This window comes from Canis lupus, chromosome 9 (genome assembly GCF_003254725.2).
Source record: "Canis lupus dingo isolate Sandy chromosome 9, ASM325472v2, whole genome shotgun sequence".
Taxonomy (NCBI): domain Eukaryota; kingdom Metazoa; phylum Chordata; class Mammalia; order Carnivora; family Canidae; genus Canis; species Canis lupus.
In genome coordinates, this window is record NC_064251.1 from 4,176,709 (window position 1) to 4,197,561 (window position 20,853).

A 20,853-nucleotide genomic window follows, 5' to 3' on the forward strand; every position below is an offset into this window, starting at 1 on the left:
CAGCAGTCCTGGGGCCCCTCCTGCGTCTGGGTCTACACAGACCCTTCCAGCGGGGCTTCGAACGGTTTCCAGCAGCTCCGGCAACCAGGCGCCTCTCTCATCTGAGGACAGGGATGGCCTGTGCACCTCCAGCCCCCGGGGCGCGGCCCACTTGTAAAAACGTAGCTATTCTCACTTATTAAGGTCGATGTACAGGATGCTCTAATGTACCGCTATTAAAATCCTGTTTTCAAAACAAACAAACAAAAAAACACAAAACAAAACATACCGAAGTGGGGAAATCCTCACGGGTAAGTGAAAGCACAGGTTACAAAAGGAACCTGCTCCCTCTGAGCTCAGTTTTAGAAAAACAAATAACAAAGTTTGCAGAAGCATTTAAAAGCACCTCTCCAAATAAATAGATAGATAGATGATAGATAGATAAATAAATAAATAAATAAATAAAATAAAAGCACCTCTCCCCTCTGGTGCGTGGGCCGGTGGTTCCCGCGTTCACTGTTACAGTGGTTGTTTCTCTGCTTTTCTCTACTTTTCAAACTTTCTACAGAAAACAGGTATTGCTCATATTATCGGAGGAAAACCAGAACATCTGACTTTCTGGAAAGGCCAGCGCCCTGGGGGTGGGGGCAGGGCTGGGTGTGCAGCCAGCTGGGGTCAGGGGTCAGCAGCTGGACCGCAGCCCCCAGGGGGGAGGAGGGGGTGGGGGAGTTGGGGGGGACAGGCTCTCAGGCTCAGCTCCTCATCGCGACATTTCTCTCCATCAGCGCCGGACCCATGTGCTGGCGTCAGGCCAGCGTCCCTGACACAGCTGGTTCTGGTTGCCCGGGTCCTTCCTGATTATGCCTTGGGCGGCACACACATCTGGAAAGCGTTCTAGGCGCCAAGGCAGGAAATGCATCTGGTCTGCGCAGTGAGTCCCAATTTCCAGCATCCGGGACACCCGAGCTGGGCCCAACCTACTTGGAAGCCTGTCTCCCCTCTCCTCCCTCAGGGGGAGCGATGGGGGAGCAGGGAGCTGGAGGGGAGGGGAAGGGGAAGGCCGGGGACAGAGGGCTCCTGCCTGGCCGAGGCAGCCTCACCTGAGCTCCGAGTCAGCAGCGCCACCTGCTTGGGCTCAGTGGGGGCGGGGGACCCCGCAGGGTGGAACCTGGCACAGGATGCCTCCGAACCGTCAGCATTGTGGGAAGGTACAGCAGTTCCCTGGCGGTGAGCACATGGGGGTCTGGCCCAGGAGTCTGCATGGCTCTCACCCTCCCTCCTGCACCTCCTGCCCCCCTACATCCTCTCCCCAGCACCCCTAACACCCATTCAAGTGGGATACAAGCACGCTCAGGAAGCATTATGGTAATTATGCCTCCCCTCCCCTCCCCTCCCCCCAGCCAGAGTTGGCGCTGGGGAAAAGGACGGTGGGCTTTGTATTTCCTTGTGGTGTTTTTGTTTTGTTTTGTTTTTCTGGCATTTCCGCATTCCACATTGTCTACTGTGTTCACGTTACTTTCGTTACTTTCGTAGTCAGAAAGTAATGCTTAAAGACGAGAGGAGGCACGGCCATGAATACAGATCCAAAAGGAGACCCCTTAGCTGATTTCCATCTGGTTTCTCCCCCAGGTGGAGGCCACCTGCCATGGATCCTCGCTGGATGCCAACGCGCACACACAAGCAGGGTCTGGAAACCCCGTCCCCCCCCCCCCAAAAAAAAGCCCCTGTTGATTGAATCACTTTTCTGGCTTGTTCACAGCCCAGAGCAGGGAAGGAGTGAGCACTGGACACCTGGTCACCACAGCCCCCTCGGGACATCCCACCCCCACACAGGTGCTCAGAGTCCTAATGACGCTATGGCTGGTCCCTGGGGCCTCCCGAGCACCCCCAGGATGTCTGGCAAGCTCAGCCCAGATCGTGCAGCTCCTTAAGGAGCCCCGTGGGCCAAAGGAGACCAAGACCAGGACCGTGGGTGGTGGGAGAAGGGTCGGGGTGGTATGGGGTCTACAGAGGGTGAGCAACTTGTCCAGCTCACCCAGGACCTTCCTGGTTTTAGCACTAAAAGTGGCACATCCCTGGAAACCCCACATGTGCAGGCAAACTGGGACAGTTGGTCACCTGGATCAACAATAGGGGAAGAGTCCCTGTCACTGCAGGGAGTCTCGGGCTGCCCTGGGATGGGAAAGGCAGGTGGGCTGGGCGGAGAGCCGGCCTGGTCCAGTGGGGCTGGCGAGTGAGGGACCAGCAGCACAGGGCCAGGCAGCCGGCGAGGCACGGGAAGTGAGCCCCCGGGAGGAAGGGGCCAGATTCCTGAGCTGAGGTCAAGGCCTGGAGAGGGTCCGGCCCAGAGAGAGCAGCTGCCGGACAGGGATGTCCAGCAGGGGTGAAAATGGGGACCGTTTTAGTCTGGAGGCGGAACAGGGCTTCGGGGTCAAGGAACTGCCCCCCTCCCAGGTGGACCCTGTCCTCCTGTGCTCCCGGCAGATGTCAGCTGTGGGTGACACACCCCAGAAGCCTGGAAGCCGAGGCTCTACGTGGCCACTGTCCATCTCCATTGATTCATTCGGGCAGGAAACCCAGTTACCTCCTGCAAAAGGAGTCAACCTGCCCCACAGAGAGGGCAGGGGGTGGGCGGGGGGAGCCGAGGGGCTGCGGTAATCCTGACGCCACCCAGCCTGTCGGCGGCAGAGCAAACCTTGAACCCACATCATCTGAGTCCCAGTGCGGGGACTTCTGCTTTCCACCTCGGCCACCCCTGCCGCCACCTCGTCCCTGAGGCCCAGAGATGGAGGGGGAAGGGGACACCTGGGCTGGAACAGCACCCACCTTCCCCCGAATTCATGTCCTTGCAGAACCTCAGAACGTGGCCTTATTTGCAAACAGCGTCTTTCCAGATACAAGGTAAGGACGGGATGAAGCCACCCTGGATTAAGGTGGGCCCCAAACCCAATGGGAGTGCCAGGCAAGAAATCGGGCAAGAAATCGGTTTCTTGTCTGCAAGGACAAAAGCACAGAGCAGGAGGCCAGAGCCAGGCATAGCCTGCCGACACCCCAATCTTGGGCTCTCGGCCTCCAGAACAGTCACAGAATAGGGCACCTGGTCGGCTCAGGGCGTGATCCCGGGGTCCTGGGGTCAAGTCCAGCACCGGGCTCCCCGCAGGGAACCTGCTTCTCCCTCTGCCTCTCTTAAATAAATAAAATTTTAAAAAAGAAAAAAAAAAGCACTGGGAGAGTATTTTTGTCGTTTTAGGCAGCCCCAGAGATCCCCTGGACACCCAGAGGCACCCTGGGGGTCGCGGTGGTTTCAAGCCAAAGGGCTTGGGTCCAGAACGCTCGAGCTCACGCCCCCTGCCCACGGCACCCTCCGGAACCTGTCTCCTCCCCGTTCTCTAGGCACAAACTCGCCAGTGTGGAAATACTGTCAAATACTGACCAGTTCATAGGGTCCAATCTGATAGGGCGGATTTTAAGAAGAAAAACTTTATTTCCAACAATATAGGAACAGAAGCAGCTGGCAGCGCCTCCCCGTGGGAAACCCTCCCAAGCCTCCTTCAGTGAATAAATTAGGAAAGCTCTGCCCTTGGCTTTCCAGAGAAACGAGTGCTTCTGGATTCCCCGAAACCGGCGTCCCCGCCACCATTAAACAGCCCCCCACACCCAGCAAGCACCCCGGTGCCGGCTTCCTCTGCAAGGAAGGCCGCGCCTCCGGGGCCAGGAAGAGGAACACATCCCCCCTTCCAGGTTTGCTTTCGGACATTTATTTCAGGAAATACATTTTCAACTTTGTTATTTATACAAAAAGACGAATTTCTCAGGAGGCACATAGCAAAAGGCCACTGCGGAACAGATCCCAGTGAAAGTCACAATTTTTTCAAGGTCTGGCTACAGAGAAGGAAAGCGAGTCCACCCGGCCGGGGAGGCCGCCCCTCGCCCCCCGCCCCGCCGCTGGAGGTGGAGGTGTCCTTCGCAATCTTGGTTTTGGCAAAAACACGGCAAGTCGGCAAGTCAACGGTTTCACTGAGGGGTCCTTCCTGTCTTGGGTGGGGAGAGAACACGTGATGCACGCATATCGTAGGTGTGCGTACACACACACCTCTGCACAGGCCTCTCTGCACCCCCTTCCTCCACTGCTGTTCTCACGGGTTGCAGTGAGCCGGCCCGGGGGGTGCAGACAGACGTGCACCTCACCTGGGTCTCATCTCACCTGCCCTCTGCTGTGCGAGGGTCCCTGCTGGTCTCTCGGGGGAGACAGAGGGTGAAGGAGCAGGACCAGGAGCGACTGGCACAGCCCTGCTTGGAAAATCCCGTCTGCAGCCTGACGATGGGCCAAGTGCACCTGACTCCTGACCTTTCCTTCTCTGCGGGGTGGGGGTGTCTTTACGATGGGCTCTGGGGCACAGGAGCCCAGGCACATTTAGGGCCATGAAAAGCTCCTGGGGTCATGGTGTCAGCAAGGCCTGGCCCGGGAGGGCTGCATGTGTACCTGGGGTGGCCGCCTGGGCATAATTTAACCAGAGCATCTTGGGCCAAAGAGGTGTCTAAACAGACAGACGGACACACACACTCTCTCCCAGTTCCCAGTTCTGTGGGGCGATGCAGGGCAGACACCGGGGCCACTAGGGCCGCTCTGACAGGCCCAGGCTCGGCCCACAGCCCCCTCCTTCCGGCAGTCACCTCCTCCTCATCTCCTCCACCAGATTCACTTGCTTGGACCTTCCCCAGAATCATGGGGGTGGGCTGGAGTGGGGTGCATCCTTTTCCTTCCCTTGAAGGCTCAATCAAATCCTGGGGGGAGGGGGGACGACGGAGAGATGGAGGCACACCTCTCTCTGTCTGACTTGTCCCCAGTTCCAGCGGAGGGGACGGCGGGGGAAAGGACGCTGGCTCGTGGACGGCTGAGATAAAGGCACTTTCTGCTCCAGGACGGGCTCGTGGGGGCTCGTGGGGGCTCGTGGGGGGGTGGGGGGCGGGCAGCAGGCAGCCAGTGGGCCTTGCTGGGTCTAAGCAATCGGCAACTTGCATCTCATGGAATCAACTCTTCTCCCGATGGGTGGGGCAAGGGCGGGGGCTCTCTGAGTTCCGGGTCTGAGTTAGGGCCCTTAGGGCCTGGGGCCGTGCAGGGAGGGGGCGGGAGGGGGCTCCGGGTCTCCCCCCACACCACCCTGTCCTGATCGGAGGCTGTGGCGACCGGGAGCTGCGCCTGGGGATGGGGACTGACGCGGAATGGGGGGGCCCCTCCTGCCCCCCCCAGACCTCGGGGACAGCCAGAGGGGCGCGGCCTCTCCGAAGCCCAGGCCGGTCCAGGCCCCGGAGTCAGCGGCTAATAACACGCATACTCAGGAGGGCACACGGCGTGTCGTTACTCGGCAGCGTGTCAGGGGGCGGAGGACGATGACGAACGGAGGAAATGATATAAAATAAGACGGGGCACGTGGGCAGGCCTGGGGGTGGTGCTGGAGAGGACTGGGGGGCAGGGTCCCGGGGGCAGGGCGGGTGGGTTACATCTCCTGGGCTTCGGGCCCCTTCTCGTCGACGCCGTTGGACACGGCGCTGCTGCCTTCGTGCAGGCGCTTCACCCGGTAGGCCTCGAAGTGGATGGTGCTGGTAATGTCCTTAATGTTTTGCATGTGTGTCCTGGAAGGAGGGCCACGATACAGGGAGGTCACAAGATGGGGCCGACCCCAGTCCCCACCCCCTGGCTTTCAGGGGGCCCCCCCAGGAGGGGCCAGTAGGTGGGCCAGGGCCCAGGCCTGGCGGGGTTGTGGGTGCCGTCTCCGAGGCACAAGAACACAAACGTCCCACTGCTTGTGCCCCCGTCCCCCCGTGTCAAGTCTAAGGGCAGGGGCTGGGTGCGAACTCAGAGGGGACAACACTGGAATGTCCTTGCTGCCACCTAGAAGCCCCAGGCCATTGGCCAGGTGGGGGGGGCGGGGCAAGGACCAGTGGTCCTGGGGCCAGGGCCTGAGCTGGAGTGCTGGTCGACCCCACTGGTCCTATGCTCGGGTTTTCCCTCCCCTGCAGCCCAGGCCCTCAGGACAGACTGGAAAGTGGCGGGGCGGGGGGGGGGGGACGGTGTCTTCTGCTGCCAGGCTTTCCAGCATGGTGGGGTCACCCCCCGAAGCCACAGCCCATCCCCCCAACTTAGAGGCCCCAAGAGATAGCCTTGTCCCTCCCCTTGACTTCATTCCTAGATTCCTAGAATGCATCCACCTGCTGAGAAGCGGGGAGCCCCTGGTGCCACAGCGGGAGCCCCCCACCCCCACCCCCACCCCCGCTCTATAGGCTTAGGGGTGGCCGCCCAGGGGACACCAAGGAGCCTCAGCTAGGTCAAAGCAGTGCGGTCAGAGGACACTGGGATGGGAGTGGGGGACGCCGCCCCCATGCCTGGCACCAAAGGCCCCTGAGGCCCTGAATCTAATGGACCCAGGCTGCAGAGAGGAGAACCTGGCCCCCTTCCCACCCAGGTGACATCATCTAGAGGAAGAATTTCTACTTTCTGCTTCATTTCCATGGCAGTGTTTTAGGCCAACGGACTTCGGAGGTCCTCCTGGGGGGGGGGGGTCAGGCCAGCTGCTGTCCAGGCCTGCTCCCCCACTGCCTACACTCCTCATTCAGGGGCCTCTCGGGGCCTTCAGGGGGCCAAGCCGACAGCCCACAGCCCTGACTCACCTGATAAGGAGGTCCCGAAGGTAGGCAAACTCACAGTGGGTGGTGTTCTCAACTGAGAAGAGACAGAGGAGCTTTAATGTCACCCAAAGGCCCTCCCCAGCCCTGCCGCTCCCCTCCCTGAGAGGTTCTGGTGCCAAGAGGAGCCTGGGCAGGTGGGCATGGGAGTCACCACCCCACAGGGGAGTACTGGGCCCCTCACGGGCACCCGGCTCTGCGGATACGACCTTGGCAGGCCCGACGGGGCTCCTGCTCTCCAGAGGGTTCTGGTTGAGTGGTGACAGGACACAGGAACCCTCCACCCAGCAGCGGGCTACGGGCAGGAGGGCCGGTGTTAGGGGCTCCTGGGGGGGCTCAGTGGGCGAAGCATCTGCCTTCAGCTCAGGTCATGATCCTGGGGTCCTGGGATCGAGCCCCACATCGGGCTCCCTGCTCAGCGGGGAGCCTGCTTCTCCCTCTGCCTGTGTCTCTGCCGCTCCCCCTGCTTGTGCTCTCTCTCTCTCTCTCTCTCCTCAGTAAATATATAACACCTTGGCCAGAGCAGTGGGGCCACGGCTCCTCACTGGGAACCAGGGAGGCTTCTGGGAAGAGCAGGATGTCCCAGGGGATCCCTGAAGCCGGGACAGGGTCAGGAGTCGAAGGTGGCGTCCTAAAGACCCTGTGCCCCAGCGGGCGCTCTCCCACACGCGTTAGCATTCACATCGCGCTCTGGCTGCAGGGGACAGTTCTGGGGACGTGGGAAGACGGGGCAGGGAGGGGGCCCTCAGGTCCCCCATGAGGATCCGAGCGGCACCCCCGTGGTGGCTGGGGGCACAGCTGGTGACAGTCTCATTGCTGGCCTCATCACTAAGCCGCACCACCGGGGTGTGTGATTGTCGCGCACCCGCAGGCCGCTAACCGTCTACGCCGCAGGAGGCGGGCACAGAGCACGCACGGAGAGGCGTCAGGTGCGGGGCGCCTGCACGTTTAATCCAATCTCCTCACACCCCACAAGCCAGCACCACGGCCCCTCCTCTGCGGTCTCAGGAACTGGGGCTCAGAGGGCAGGGAATGAGTCTGTCTCCCCGCCGCCCTGTAAGCTGCCAGGCAGGGCTGCGGAGAAAAAGCCCCAGTGCCTCTGCCTTGCCGAGCCCTTGAGTTCTAGATCTTATTCCATTTGCTGCTTGCCTGGCTTCCGCCCTCCATGCGCCTCTGACACCCCCACCCGCACGGGGCTGTGCCTGCACTAGAACCTTCCACCGACCGGCTCCCACATGGCGTTGCTACAAGCAGGGAGAGCGGGCGGGAAGAGCAGAGCCCCAAGCTGGGAATGTGAGCATGAGTGTGGCTGCTTCCCCTGGCCTCAGCTTGAGTCCTCCTGGCCTCTCTGACCCTCGGTTTCCTCCTCTGTAAAGTGGGGGCTCAAAGGTCACCCACATCTCAGGGACTCGAGAGCATTGGATGAGCCGACTGTGTGCGGTATCACACCCCACCCAGCTCCCGAAGACACCCGGCCGTTTCCCAGGATGAGCGGAACATCTCAGGATGGTGCACCCCAAGTGGCAGGGAAGATCAAGGAAACAGGACCAGGAACGGGAAGGGACGGGGAGGGGCGGGGTGGGGTGGGCAAGAACGAGGCAACAGCTCCTGCTGCCAGGGGCGAGCACAGAGCATCCCTCAGGTCCGCTATCAGCACACACGGTCCCGGAGATAAAGAGCCAGCCCTGTTCTGGGGAAGCTGAGCTACGCTGACGTAGCTCCTCCAGGGCCCTCCAGGGTCCTCATACAGGCTGCGGGAGTGGGAGACCCACCACCTCGCCACTGTCCTTACAGGTGCCACCGCACACGAGTCACAGGATCTAGGGCCCAACACAGCAGGCCGGAGCAGGCCGCCAGGGGGCAGCAGACGCGTGTCCATCCCTGGGCTGCCCCCAAGCCTCTGTGGCCTCTGGCCTTTTTTTTTTTTTTTTTTAAGATTTTATTTATTTATTGGAGAGAGATCAAGCAGGACAGGGAGCGAGCACCACGAGCACAGGGAGCGGCAGAGGGAGAAGCAGCCTCCCTCTGAGCAGGAAGCCCAATGAGGGGCTTGATCCCAGGACCCTGGAATCATGACCTGAGCTGAAGGCAGAGGCTTCACCCACTGAGCCCCCCAGGCGCCCCCCACGGGCCCTTCCTATCCCACACTTCACCCTCCAGAGCGCGTGTCCGTGAACCAGTTCCTAAACAGCAACATTTCAAGACGAGGCGGAGCCAAGGCAGTTGTCGACAAGCCCAGGGAAAGGCTGGTTGTGAGCCGAGCAGCGCCCCCAGAGACCCCCCAGGGGTCACAACCCTTGGAGGAGGGGAGATCTGCAGCAGGCGGAGCCAGCAAACACCCAGGGAGAGGTGGGTTCGTAAAACACCATCCTGCACCCGATCGGCACCCGTGGGCACCCGAGGCAGGTCCGCGGGCCTCTCCAGGCCTCGCCCAGGCTTCAGCAGAGCAGGGCTGGGCCCTGGGGCTCCGCAGCGCAGCCTCCTGCAGGAGGGGCAGGCAGGCAGCAGGATAATGCCTGTGAAGCGGGCACGGATGGAGCCCCCTGACCAGCGGTTTTCACGGCCCTCACTTTCTCAGCGTGTTTGTTTGCCCTAAAAGCTCCAGAAGTCCTTGGGACGTTCTGCATTTTACTAAAATCTTGGCCCATGGTACCCATTTTAAGGATGGTGAGCATGGAGGCCCTGGGGGATTAAGGGACTTGCCCAGTTCCACAGAGGGGTGAGGGTGGCGGCGGGGGGGCAGCGCCTTCTGGACCTTCTCTATATTGGGCCCTCGGCCGGGGATCGGCCCCGGGATCGGCCCCAGGATCGAAGAACAAAGCAGCCCATTTCAATCTGTCCTTCCTCCCTCCTCTGTCCCAAAGAGGGAGGATGAAACAGAGCGGGTGGTGAAGAAACACCCGGGGTGGGGCCCACCTAGGGCGCCAGCACCTGACGGGGGTGAACTGTGCTGCCCACACCACGCCCAACACCCAGCTCCTCGCTACTCGTGACCCAGAACTTATTTGGAAAGTGTTTTTGAAAATGTGATTGAGGTAAAGACCATAACAGGGGGTCATCCTGGATCTTAGGGGGACGCTAAGCCAACGACAAATGTCCTTCTGAGAAGACAGACACAGAAAGCTGAAGGTGGAGCGGAGACGGGGGGCAGGGTGGGGGGGTGCAGGCAGGGAAGCCAAGGGACATTGAGGATGGCTGGCAGCCCCCAGGAGACAGGCCTGGTGGGACATGTCCCCCCTCCGGGCCTCCGCAAGGAACCACCCTGCTGACGCCTTGACGTCGGGCCTCTAGAACCAGGAGAATCATTTTCGGTTTCAAGCCACCGGGTCTGCGCTAACTTGTTCGAGCAGCCCCCAGGGCACTAAGATGTGGGGGTCCTGGGAACTGCTGCAGGGGGCGGACGTCTGGTTCTCAGGGCTGGACGGAGCCACAGGGCCCAGCCCTGTCCTAGGCCCAGGGAGGTGAAGCAAGGTGTCCAGGGTCACACCGCGTGGCTATGAAACACCAGCACCAGAACTTGGCAGGACCCCGCCTAGCTCCTTTCTCTCTGGCTATTTCCCTGCCCCCTGGGGGATTGGGGTAGAGCTCCAACAGCTAAGGGCTGTGGGCCCCGGGGAAGCCACCTGTCCCCCTCCCTGTGGCCGAGAGGGGCCACGTGACCCATGAGCACCCAGCTGGGGCTCTGGTGCATAGGCTTCAGGTCAGCAGAAGCAGCTTTAGCTTTCTGATCTGCCGGGGGCCTCAGCGGCTTGGTGATTACCTTCTATGGTGCCCCATTTGGTTTTCCTTCCGAGGATCCTCTTCCCATTCACTTGGTACTCATGGTCACTGCCCACCACGGCGAACGGGATCATCTCCTGGGAGGGGACAGGGGCTCTGGTCAGGTGTGTGTGCAAAGGCCGGTGTGCCCCTGGGCCCCTGGGAGGAGCCGCCCCGCCGTGCCCTCTAGCAGGAATCGAGGGGCCCCTGGGCACCGCATCCGGCCCACCCACTCACTCGGAACTTCTCGTTCACCAGCCGGTCCTCCGAGTCCTCGTCAAACTCCTTCTGAGGGTACACATCGATGCCATTGGACAGCAGGTCCGCGGTGATCTGGGGATCCAGAGGGGGGAGGTGTGGGCACCGTCCACACAGCCAGCTGGACCGCTGCCCCCGCCCCGGATCCGCCCCCACTGTGACCTCCAGAAAGTGAGGGGGCCCAGCTTGGGGTGAAGGGCGGGCTCTGCGGGGCTGGTGACCCTGATACTCCAGTTCTGGAGCCTCCTGGGCGGAGGAGGGGCAGCTGGCCCAAGTCCTACGCGGCTCCCCGTCCTGCCTATCCAGCCACATCGCACCCCAAAGATGGCAGCTTGGGGTTGTCGAGTCACCCTCGAGCTCTACCCGGAAGCCCTCTGTCCTGGCGGGCCCCGGATGCTGCACAGGCCCTCTGCAGCCCAGCACGCACCTGCCCGTGTCAGGACTGTCACTACCCTTTGTGGCACCAGCTCCTGCAGACACAGGGACACTCCCGTGCACAGCCATCATCTCTGCCCTAAGCACAGACCCACCGCCGTGCGCAGGCTCCTCCGCCAGCCAACACGGCCATGGCAAGGGCAGTCCCCTCTCAGCATGCTGGGAGAAGCCCCACACCTGAGGCCATGGGCTGAGGCCCGGTGCGGGGGGCATGCGGTGGGGGGGCATGCAGAGCTTCGGGGATTAGACAGAAGGGCCTCCTGGTTCACGCCCACTGAGTAGAGGGTCTATAGGGCCAGGTGTGGTTCTGACATGTGGCCTGCGAGGAGGCAGCAGCCCCGGGCGCGCCCGCCTGCGTGGACGGCAGCCTGACGTAGGGAAGGGAGATGCGGCCCCCTGTCCCCACGGTGGAGACCACCCCCTTTGCGCTTTCTCTTCCATCTAAGAAAAGCCCGGCATGCCGTGTCTGACGGCCTCGCTCCGTCGAGGGCCGTATGGAGGCGGGGAGCCCTACCCGCTGCTTGAAGTAGACCCTCTCCTCCAGGGTCAGCGTGTCGGCCTTGGCGATGACGGGAACGATGTTCACTACTTTGCTTAGGCGCTTCATGAACTCGATGTCCAGGGGCCTGAGGCTGGAAGGGAACGGCGTGGATGAGTAGGGGCGGCGGGGACGGGGACAGAACGAGAGGCGCCGGCTGGAGCTGAGACAGGGCCCTCAGGGTGCCCGTGCGGGCTCCCGGGGCGGGGACGTGCCAGCCCGGCCAAGGCCGTGACTCGAGTGCCACCCAAGCCCTGATAAGGGACAGGAAAGAGGCAGAGGGCATTCCCTAGACACGAGCCGGGCCGGGCCGGGCAGGCTGGGGACAGGCCCGCTCTGAGCACCGTCCTGGCTGGGGTGTCCTCTCAGAGACGGCAGCTGGGGCTGCTCTTGCTCCGAAGGCTGCGGGGCTTCCCTTGGGAGGGACAGGCAGGAGGAAGCAACCGGCCAAGCTTCTGGAACAGGCTGCTGTCCACGGTGCCCCCAGACCCAGGCCCACTGGCTCCAGCGTGCCGCAGTCTGACGTCGGTTAAGGCCCTGGCCCTCAACGGCCCCCCGCCACCCGGAAACGCGCCCTGAGCGGGTGTGGGGCAGCATCGCGGGGGCCCTCGAGGGGCCGGCACCCTCCTCCCACCCTGGGGCAGAGCTGTGCCCGCTCTTCCCCCCGCCCTGGCGAGAGCAGCAGTCACAGACACAGCCCGGGGTCCTGAACCAGGCTGCACAGAGCCGCCCTGACCACGCGGGACCGGGGACCCGGGGAGGTGACCCCGCGCAGGACTCACGAGTGGCCGGTGGCGGGGATGAAGTACAGGCAGCAGTGCACGCGCGTGTCCGGGATGCGCTTCTTCCGATTGATGTTGACCTCTTCCTGCAGGTACTTCTCGTACTGGTCGTTGATGAACTTCATGATGGGCTGCCAGCTGCGCGGAGAGGCCCCGTCAGGCCGCACCAGGCGACGGCTCCCGCCCCGTCCCCTCCCGCAGGCCGCCAGTCCCCTGATTCCCCACCCGGTACCCAGTCTTCCAGGTACAAGGGCCGGGGGTGTTGGGCTTTCTGAGCAGAGGCCGCAGCCTTCCCTGAGCTCCCAAACCAGCCTCCCATGGTGACCTTTGACCCCAGGGGGAGGGCGAGGGCAAGATTCCCAGGGTAACTGCGTTGGTCGGGGATTTGGGGGCCTCTGAGGCCAGGAGCAGCCCAATGGGCTCTTACCAGTTCTCGTTGTTGATATGGTCCCCGAACCCCGGGGTGTCGATGACGGTCAGCTTCATGCGGACGCCTTTCTCCTCAATATCTGCACAGAATCACAGCACCCACCAGGCTCAGGGGGAGACTCCGGACCCTTACAGCCCCACCCCGAGGCCCCGGGGTCACATGGGTGACCAGCGATGACCCCCCTCCCCAGGTGACGCCAGGGAGACGACCGCAGCCAGCAGCGAAGCCCAGCAGGGGCTGGTGACGGTCATCTTGGGCAGCTGCTGCCCATGGGTTTTGGTGGCAAACTCAGTCATCTGGGGCGGGGGGGGCTCCTTCTGACCAGGGCCTGCAGGGGTCCTGGAGAGCATCCCCGACTCGGCACCCCCAGCCCCACCCCAGCGCTCACCGTGCGTGATGGACTTGATCTCAATGGTCTTGGGGATGCGCTCCTCCGAGGTGGGCTGTACCGACTTCCGGCTGATTTTGGATTTGAAGAGGGTGTTGATCAAGGTGGACTTCCCCAGGCCGCTCTGCCCTGCGGAGAGGATGGGAGCCAGTCAGCGGGCCCTGCGATTCAGCAGCACCTCGGCACTGCCCCCCAGCACCCCTCCCGTGGGGGCCCCGGGGCAGGGGGAGCTCCGGAGGCAGGAAGGGCTGGGATGCCCAGGCAGTGGCCCAGCTCTCGTGGTGCCCTGTAGCAGGGCAGGACCCAGAGGGCCCAAGAGGAGCCGAGATGCAGAGCAGCCCGGAGGAGGCCATGTGGGGGGGCCGGGGCCCCGTGCAGCTCTCCTCTCCAGAGCTCGACATACCAGGAGGCTCTGCAAACCTGCCACGGTCTAACCACGGCCGGGCCACCTCGTTTCTGGGGGTCATCTGGGTGGGAAGTGCAGGCACGTTCAGCATAAAGCCTGCAGCTGGGCAACCCCTGGGCTTGGTGAAAAGCCCCTAGTCGGTTCCTTCTGGGGCAGGACAGTGGCCCCTGGACGGTGGGCAGCTGGGGCCTCACTGACAGGGACGGGACACCCACTGGCTGGTCCCCTAACCGCAGACCCTGCCACTGAGAGGCTGACTGGCCAGGGAGCCCCCAGGACATCAGACCATCTCCTGCGTGCCTCCCAGGTGCCTGGGCCCCAGAAGCGCTCCTGGCCTTGCCGTGTGCCCCAACCTCACTCACCGAGTCCCCTCCCACAACTGGAGGACAGAGGGTGGAGGGCACGGGGGTGGGGGGGAGCTGGACTAGGCTGTGACTGGAAGGCCCCTCCTGCTCACGAGGGTCATGGGCATAGAGCCCAGCGTGGGGATAGGGGGACCCAGCTGCCTGGCTCCGGGGGCCCGCCCTGACCTGCCACCTCGGGATTCAGACAGGGCGATCCGCCCCGCAGACTGCATGCAGCCACCCTGGTTTTCAGAAGAGGAGACTGAGCCCCAAAGCCCCCGGTGCAGGGTCCCGGCGTGGGGCGCAGACTCACCGACCACCATGATGTTGAACTCGAAGCCCTGCTTCATGGCCTTCCTGCGCATCTGCTCCAGGATGGAGTCGATCCCCACGTAGCCGAAGTCCGCGGGGGCCTTCTCGTTCCGGGGCGCGGGCGCCTGCTTCAGCCCAGCATCTCTGGGGGTGTCGGCCATGTCGCCAATGCAGCCGGGAGCTGCCTCAGGGGCTGTGGGGGGACAGTAGGGGTGTCGGGGGTCAGACACAGGCATCTGCAAAGCACCTACACCACTCCCACTTCTCAAACAGGGAAACTGAGGCTCCGCTGTCCAAGAGACCCCTGTGGAACACCCTAGACCTAAAGGCCGCCCTGCACGGTGCCCTTCCCTCGGCTCCAATACAGCGCTGACCCCAGCCCTCCTCTTCCCAGCCTCCACCCTGCCCCAGGGCACCCAGGTGGGCCCTCTCCGCCTCCAGCACCTGGCTGCAATAGGCCCCAGCACCTGCTGCAGCCTGGGGGCCTCGAGACCCTTGGGGCCAAACAGCTGAGTGTCTGGGGCCAGCCTGTGAACCAGGACAAAGGAGAGGACAGCCTTCTTGGGATTGAAAGGAGGACCCGAGTCCTCACCATCCTGCCCCTCCTGGGCAAGGCGTGTTCAATCCCCGAGCAATGCTCCTCCAGGGGGGCCCAGCTGTTCCCCGGGCGAGGAGGGCAGGCGGAGAGGGCCCCGGGGCAGCTCCCTGCCCCCCACCCTGGACTGGGCCCAGTGGGCTCTCCTCTCAGCCCAGCACCTGTGTTCCCCACAACCACAGCTTTTGCTTTCAGGTCTGTGGACGGGCAGATGGGACGGAGCTGCTTCTAGAAGCAACTCAAGCTTCTGCAGCTTGCAGGTCAGAACCTTCCTCCCCTGGCCGCCCTTGGGAGTCTGCACGTCCAGGTCAGAGGCCTAAGGGAGGGACGACCAGGAGGCACCCAGTGGGGACGTGAGAGGTGCTCACCGCAATGCGGGTCCCCCCGAGGGCCTGGCAGGAGCACCCCGTCCCGGTGCGCCCCTAGACACACCACACACGCCTGGCCGCACCTTTCCTCGGGCAGCCTCTCAGTTCCCCTGGCAGCCTCCCTTGCCCTGGTGCATCCAGGCCCTTCCCACCCCTCGACCACTCAGGAGGAATGTCAGCTCCACCCCACTTCCCGGGGGCGCTCACGGGCCTGTCCGGTGCACACCAAGCTCACGGGAAGAAAGCACACGGTGCACCTCGACGTCTCCCGGGTCCCCGCAGGGTGGGGCTGGTTGGCTCCCTGGGCATCAGCCCTGGAACCCCCATTTTCCTACTCCCGGGTGTGTGCTGGGCAGGGGAGGGGGGGGAACAGGGTCGTGTCCTCCCGGCCCCGCCCCGAGGAAGCAGCAGGCACGGGCTGCCCGGCCAGAAGGCCACCGCGGGGGCCTCAGACACACTGTGCCTCCACTTCCTGGGGAAGTGACCAGATGCTCCTGCAACCACCAAACCCCAGTGGGCCCGGCCGGCTCGCACCTCGGCAGCCACACCTCTGTCTTCTAGGTGTCAGAGGGCGTGGACAGCGGGGGCAGGCACCCTTCCCACCCACGACAAGGAGGGACCATCTGCTGACCAGTTCCAGAATCGGAGCGTGGGCGGCTTATCCACACAAAGTCACTCAACTTCTCCATTTTCTCAGCCCCACAAAGCGTGGGTAATTCCTACTTCACCGGATGGGGGATGGAGCAAATAACAGAGCACATGTGAAAGCGCCGGGGACCCCCGCTGCCCCCCGCCCAGGCCAGCGATGACAGCCTCGGGCCTCCTCCCAGCAGCGCCCAGAAGGCATCTGCCTCTGCTCCCTCTTCAGAAACACTGTCCCCGAGCTCGAGCTCCAGCATCTTTAAATAAACAAAGACAAGCGCTGCATCTGGCCTTGAACATGTGGCTGTGGGGCTGCTTCCTGGAGGCAGCCGTGGGGCCTCCTCTTGCAGGCCAGCAGTTCAGCCCAGCCCCACGTGACCCCAAATTGCTTCCATCTGCCTGTGGGTCTGGGAGCCATTCTGTCCGGGCCTGGGCGCCCCCCTCCCCTCTCTTCCCCTCCCTCCCCCCTGCACCCCCTCCGCTCCAGCTCCCTCCTCCCCTCCGGCCTCTGCTCCAGCTGGCCCCCTCCGTGGGCGCCAACATCCACTGCAGAAACTCAAACCACAAAGCAAACATCCTGCCCCCCAGGGCCCTGCTCAAGAAATAATAATAATAAAGCGACAAGCCCCATCCTTCCCTCGGCGCAGGTGAGGGTCCATCCTGCCAGCCTCTCCTCTCCGGGGGCAGCCACCCCAGTTTGTCCTGCCCTGCCGGGAGGTGGCAGGCTGTGGGGTCTGCCTCCAGGGCCTCCACGTGGAAAAAGCAGAGGCCCCATCAGACAAACCGGCCCAGGGACACTTTCTCTGAACACTTGCTTCCCACGGAGAGTCACCAGGGACCTGCTCCTGCCGGCCCGGAGCGACAACAGGGGCCGTCTCCTCCGTCTCTCCACCACCCTCCGAGAGGCCCCCATTCTGTGCCCCCGCGCGGTCGGACGCTGTAGCCACTGTGACTGTCTCCTTAATCGTGGTAAGAGATACACAAAACCTGACATTTGCCACCAACCATTTTAAGTGTCCGGTGCGGTGGCGTTAAATACGTTCACCTTGTCGTACAGTCGATCTCCAGAAGCTTTCCACCTCGCGGAACTGCGATTCTCTCCCCGTGACACCCGAACCGCCCTCCTTCTCCCCCCCCCCCGGGGGGTCCCATCCTACTGTCTGTGCAACTGGCTGCTCCAGGGACCCCTCAATAAAGGGGAATCTTAACAGCGCTCGCCCACTGGGGGCTGGCTTACTGCATGTGACATAATGTCCTCAAGGTCTGCACATGTCGCAGCAGGTGTCAGGACACCCTTCGTTCTCGAGGCTGAGCACAAGTGCCCGGCGTGGCTAGAGCACGTCCTGCGTATCTGTTCATCCCTCCACGGACGCCTGAGCTGCTCTCGCACACGGCTCCGCATACAGGTGTGCAAGTAGCCAGGGACCCTGCTTCTCGCCTCGTTTGGGGACATCCCCACAGGTGGGATCGCCAGGTCGCACGGCATCAGCATCTTTGATTTTTTTGAGCAACTGCCAGCTGTTTTCACGTGGGGGCCACTGAGCCCTTGAAATGCAGCCCAGCCGAGCGAGGAACTAGATTTATTTATTTGATCTGATTTTAATTAGTTTATATTTAAAAAGTGACACATGGCAAATGACAAAAATGCTGGACAGCACACAGTTCTAGGTCAACCTACTCCTTTCACAAATGGGGAAACTGAGGTCCTCGGAGCGTTTTTTTTCTCTTCGTGAGACGCCATCAAAAGAGGTCAGGCCTATGACCTGCGACCTTCACTCCATCTGTTCGACCCTGAAGCTTCCCCTGCACCGCCCCGGGTCTCCAGACCTGCGCAGGGAGGGGACACAATCAATACTCATGGAGTGACGCGGGTCTTGGGAGTGTCCCCTTGGTGTGGGGTGGGTGGAGGGCTGTGCTGCCCCAGGCTGGCCCGCAGCCCCTCCACCACGATGGTCAGACCTGCATCCAGGCCACGTCCCCCAGTGACCTCTCCCTGCGGCTGGGGCCTCATTCTCTTTCCATGGCGCTGGCACCTGAAGGTTTTGTTTCACACCCCAACTTCTTGAGATGCTATTAATAGGAAAGGGATGTTCTTCACGTAAAAAAAAGGTTTTGCATTCACCTCCCAGATACTTCTGTCTGCACCCTCATCAGCTTAAGAGAACAAGAGGGAGCCCCATTTTTTAAAAAGATTTATTTATTTGAGAGAGAGAGAGAGAATGAGTGCATGAGCGGGAGGGGCAGAGGGAGAGAGAGAATCCCAAGCAGACTCCACGCTGGGTGTGGAGCCCAATGCGGGGCCTGATCCCACGACCCCGAGATCATGGCCTGAGCAGAAGCCAAGAGTCGGATGCCCAACCAACTACACCACCCAGCAGCCCCGAGCTGGTTTTTAAAAAAGATCCTGTTTTTAAGTAACCTCTACACTCAACTGGGGCTTGAACTCACAACGGTTGAGTCACATGCTCTACGGACCGAGCCAGCCAGGAGCCCCAGCGGAGGCCCATTTCTGAAAGAGGAAAACTCAGGTTCAGATCACAGAGGTTAAGTAACATCCTTGTGGTCACACAGCACTGCCTGCCTTCTCTCCCTGCTCCCGCCTGGCTCTCGGGCAGGGCAATGCGGCGTGAGGGCAAGCTGCAGGCCCTTGCTTCCCCACCTCAGAGGAGGGGACCCCGGGTGTGCCCTGGGCGCGGGGGCCCCGGTGTGGCCTCCCTCCCTGCCCAGCAGCCGCAGGCCAGCAGCTCTCCCCTCAAGGCTCTCAGGCCCAGGGTGACGTCACTGCCCCCCAGGCCACCGACCTCCCCGTGGAAGGCAGGCCCGGGACCACCCAGGCTGGGGTGACCCTACACACGGGCTCATACCTTCCTCCAGCCTAATTCTTTCCTTTGTTGTGGTAAACATACACACACAGAAAGTTTCGACCATTTAAACCGTGTTTCAGCGTCTGCTCCCGCGGCATGCACACGACGGCGTGCAGCCATTGCCACTGTCCACCTCCAGACTGTTTCCATCACCCCAGACAGAAACTGCCCCCACGAAAGTCCAACCTGTCCTCCCGCTCCCCCAGGGGCCTCTCTGGCCCACCTGCTGACTCAGTGAACTTGACCCGTCTACAGACCTCAGCAGCACGGTCGCAGCACGGTCGCAGCACAGTCCCGTGTCTGGCTTCTTTCACTGAGCCCAACATCCTCACGGCCCCTGCATGTTGCAGCAGGTGCCACGACGTCCTTCCTCTTCACGTCTGCGTAACATTCCACTGTGTATCCATTCACCCGTCAGTGGGTGAATTCTTCTGGGGATCCAGCCTAACTATGAATAGAACCCAGGTGACCCCCAGCAAGACACAGCAACAGACATGGTCATCCTACCGTGAAAACGAGGCGGCATGGCAGGTGCCAGGGGCCTTGGGTTCTGGCCCTGGCTCCATGTGGCCCTTTGCAAGCCCCCACTCCCCGCCCTGCTACACTGGCACTGCTCATGGGGGCAGAAGATGGGCCACCTGCTTCCTGACCACCGCCCCCTCCTCTGCAAGCCCCTTGAACCTGCGGACACTGTGGCCTGCTCAGTGGTATCCCCAATTCCTGAGCCCAGACGGCAGCACTCGAGAAATATCTAAAATCCAGCAATGGATGAAGGGATAAACATCACAATGGGAGTATCAGCCATAAAATGCAGTGACGACCCGGCACCTGCTACCATGTGGACAAACCTTGCAAACGTCACGCTCAGTGTTTTAATAAGCTGGTCGCAGAAAGTCACCCGTGTACGATCCCACTGATGCAAAACATTCAGAATCAGCAAATCCACAGAGACACCAAGTAGATGAGTGATGCCAGGGGCTGGGGGAGAGAGAGTGCTTGCTCCATGCGTAAGGGGTTTCCTTTTGGGGTGATGAAAATGTTCTGGAAGCAGACAGAGGGGACGCTCAAACAACTCGGGATAAATGCCACCGAACTGCATGCTCTAAATGGGTCAATTGTCTGGTGTGGGAACTGTCATCTCAATAAAGCTGTCATAATTAAGAAAGAAAAGCAGAGGCTGCCAGTGGCGCCGGACTGAAAAGAACCCAACTGTGCCCATGAGTGCCCACCAGCCGGCTCTACAGCTCAGAGGACAGCTGGGCCCCAGATGCTACGCTCAGGCCTGAGGTCTGGAGCCCCGCAGCTGCCAGGTGCCCCCCCCCCCCCGTGGGACCCACTTACTGCTCCCACCCCCTCCTCCAGCAGGCACACCTGCTGGGCGGGACTTTTCTCAGGAGGTGGGTGGCAGGGTCCAAAAGCAGGAAGGAAGTGCGGGCAGGGCTCTGCCCAGCCCCTACCGGGGACCTCCCTCTCCCAAGTGCCCGCAGCCCAGTGGGGGCTGTGATTCCCAGCCGGAGCCAGCCACATCTGGGCACCTCTGCCCAGACCCAGGGCCTGCGAAGGATGGTGGGATCACACACCCGGGGAGCTCGCAGGGCCTGGGGCTGTGGGTTGCCCATCTGGCTGTGAGGCCGACCCTGGAAAGAAGCCCGTTCTTGGGGTGGGGGATGCCTCCAGTGCCACTCACAGTCCACCCCAGCTCAGGGCAGCTGCAGAGAGAGCTCACCACGGAAGGCTTGCAAGGGCTGACCCAGAAACCGACACCCAGAGGACCCCCCCAGCCTGCCGCCTCCCTGTTTGTCCTGATGCCTTGTTCTGCATCCCGGCAGTGTCCCAAGTTCCATCCTCCCCAAACATCAGCCTCGTCTGCCAAACACAGAAGCAGCTCTGTCGGGGCCATGGCAGCCACGTGGTACCACGTGGGGCAGTCAGGTGGCTCCAGCGTCACAGCCAGGCCCCAGACGAAGTTCTTGGGGGTAAAGCCAATGCCGTTGGCCGAGCTTACCCAGATCGTCTCCCACGGCGGGGGCGCCAAAGCACGCAAACCCTAGTACAGTTGGAGGCCCCAC

General features: G+C 62.1%; 1 protein-coding gene across 9 annotated transcripts in view; it reads right to left on the bottom strand.

Annotated features, from left to right (window-relative positions):
• Window positions 1-3,443: 3,443 nt before the first annotated feature.
• Window positions 3,444-20,853, bottom strand: part of SEPTIN9 (septin 9) — a 145,846-nt gene continuing 128,436 nt past the window's right edge. For all 9 annotated transcript variants that reach the window (XM_025468129.3, XM_049113888.1, XM_025468130.3 and 6 more), the window contains 9 exons: window positions 14,317-14,508; window positions 13,254-13,382; window positions 12,863-12,944; window positions 12,436-12,573; window positions 11,630-11,747; window positions 10,660-10,755; window positions 10,424-10,520; window positions 6,649-6,700; window positions 3,444-5,613 (listed from right to left, as the gene is read on the bottom strand). In XM_025468129.3, the coding sequence (XP_025323914.1) occupies window positions 5,478-5,613; window positions 6,649-6,700; window positions 10,424-10,520; window positions 10,660-10,755; window positions 11,630-11,747; window positions 12,436-12,573; window positions 12,863-12,944; window positions 13,254-13,382; window positions 14,317-14,508 (1,040 nt within the window). In that variant the 3' untranslated portion in view covers window positions 3,444-5,477. The remainder of the gene's footprint in view (window positions 5,614-6,648; window positions 6,701-10,423; window positions 10,521-10,659; window positions 10,756-11,629; window positions 11,748-12,435; window positions 12,574-12,862; window positions 12,945-13,253; window positions 13,383-14,316; window positions 14,509-20,853) is intronic.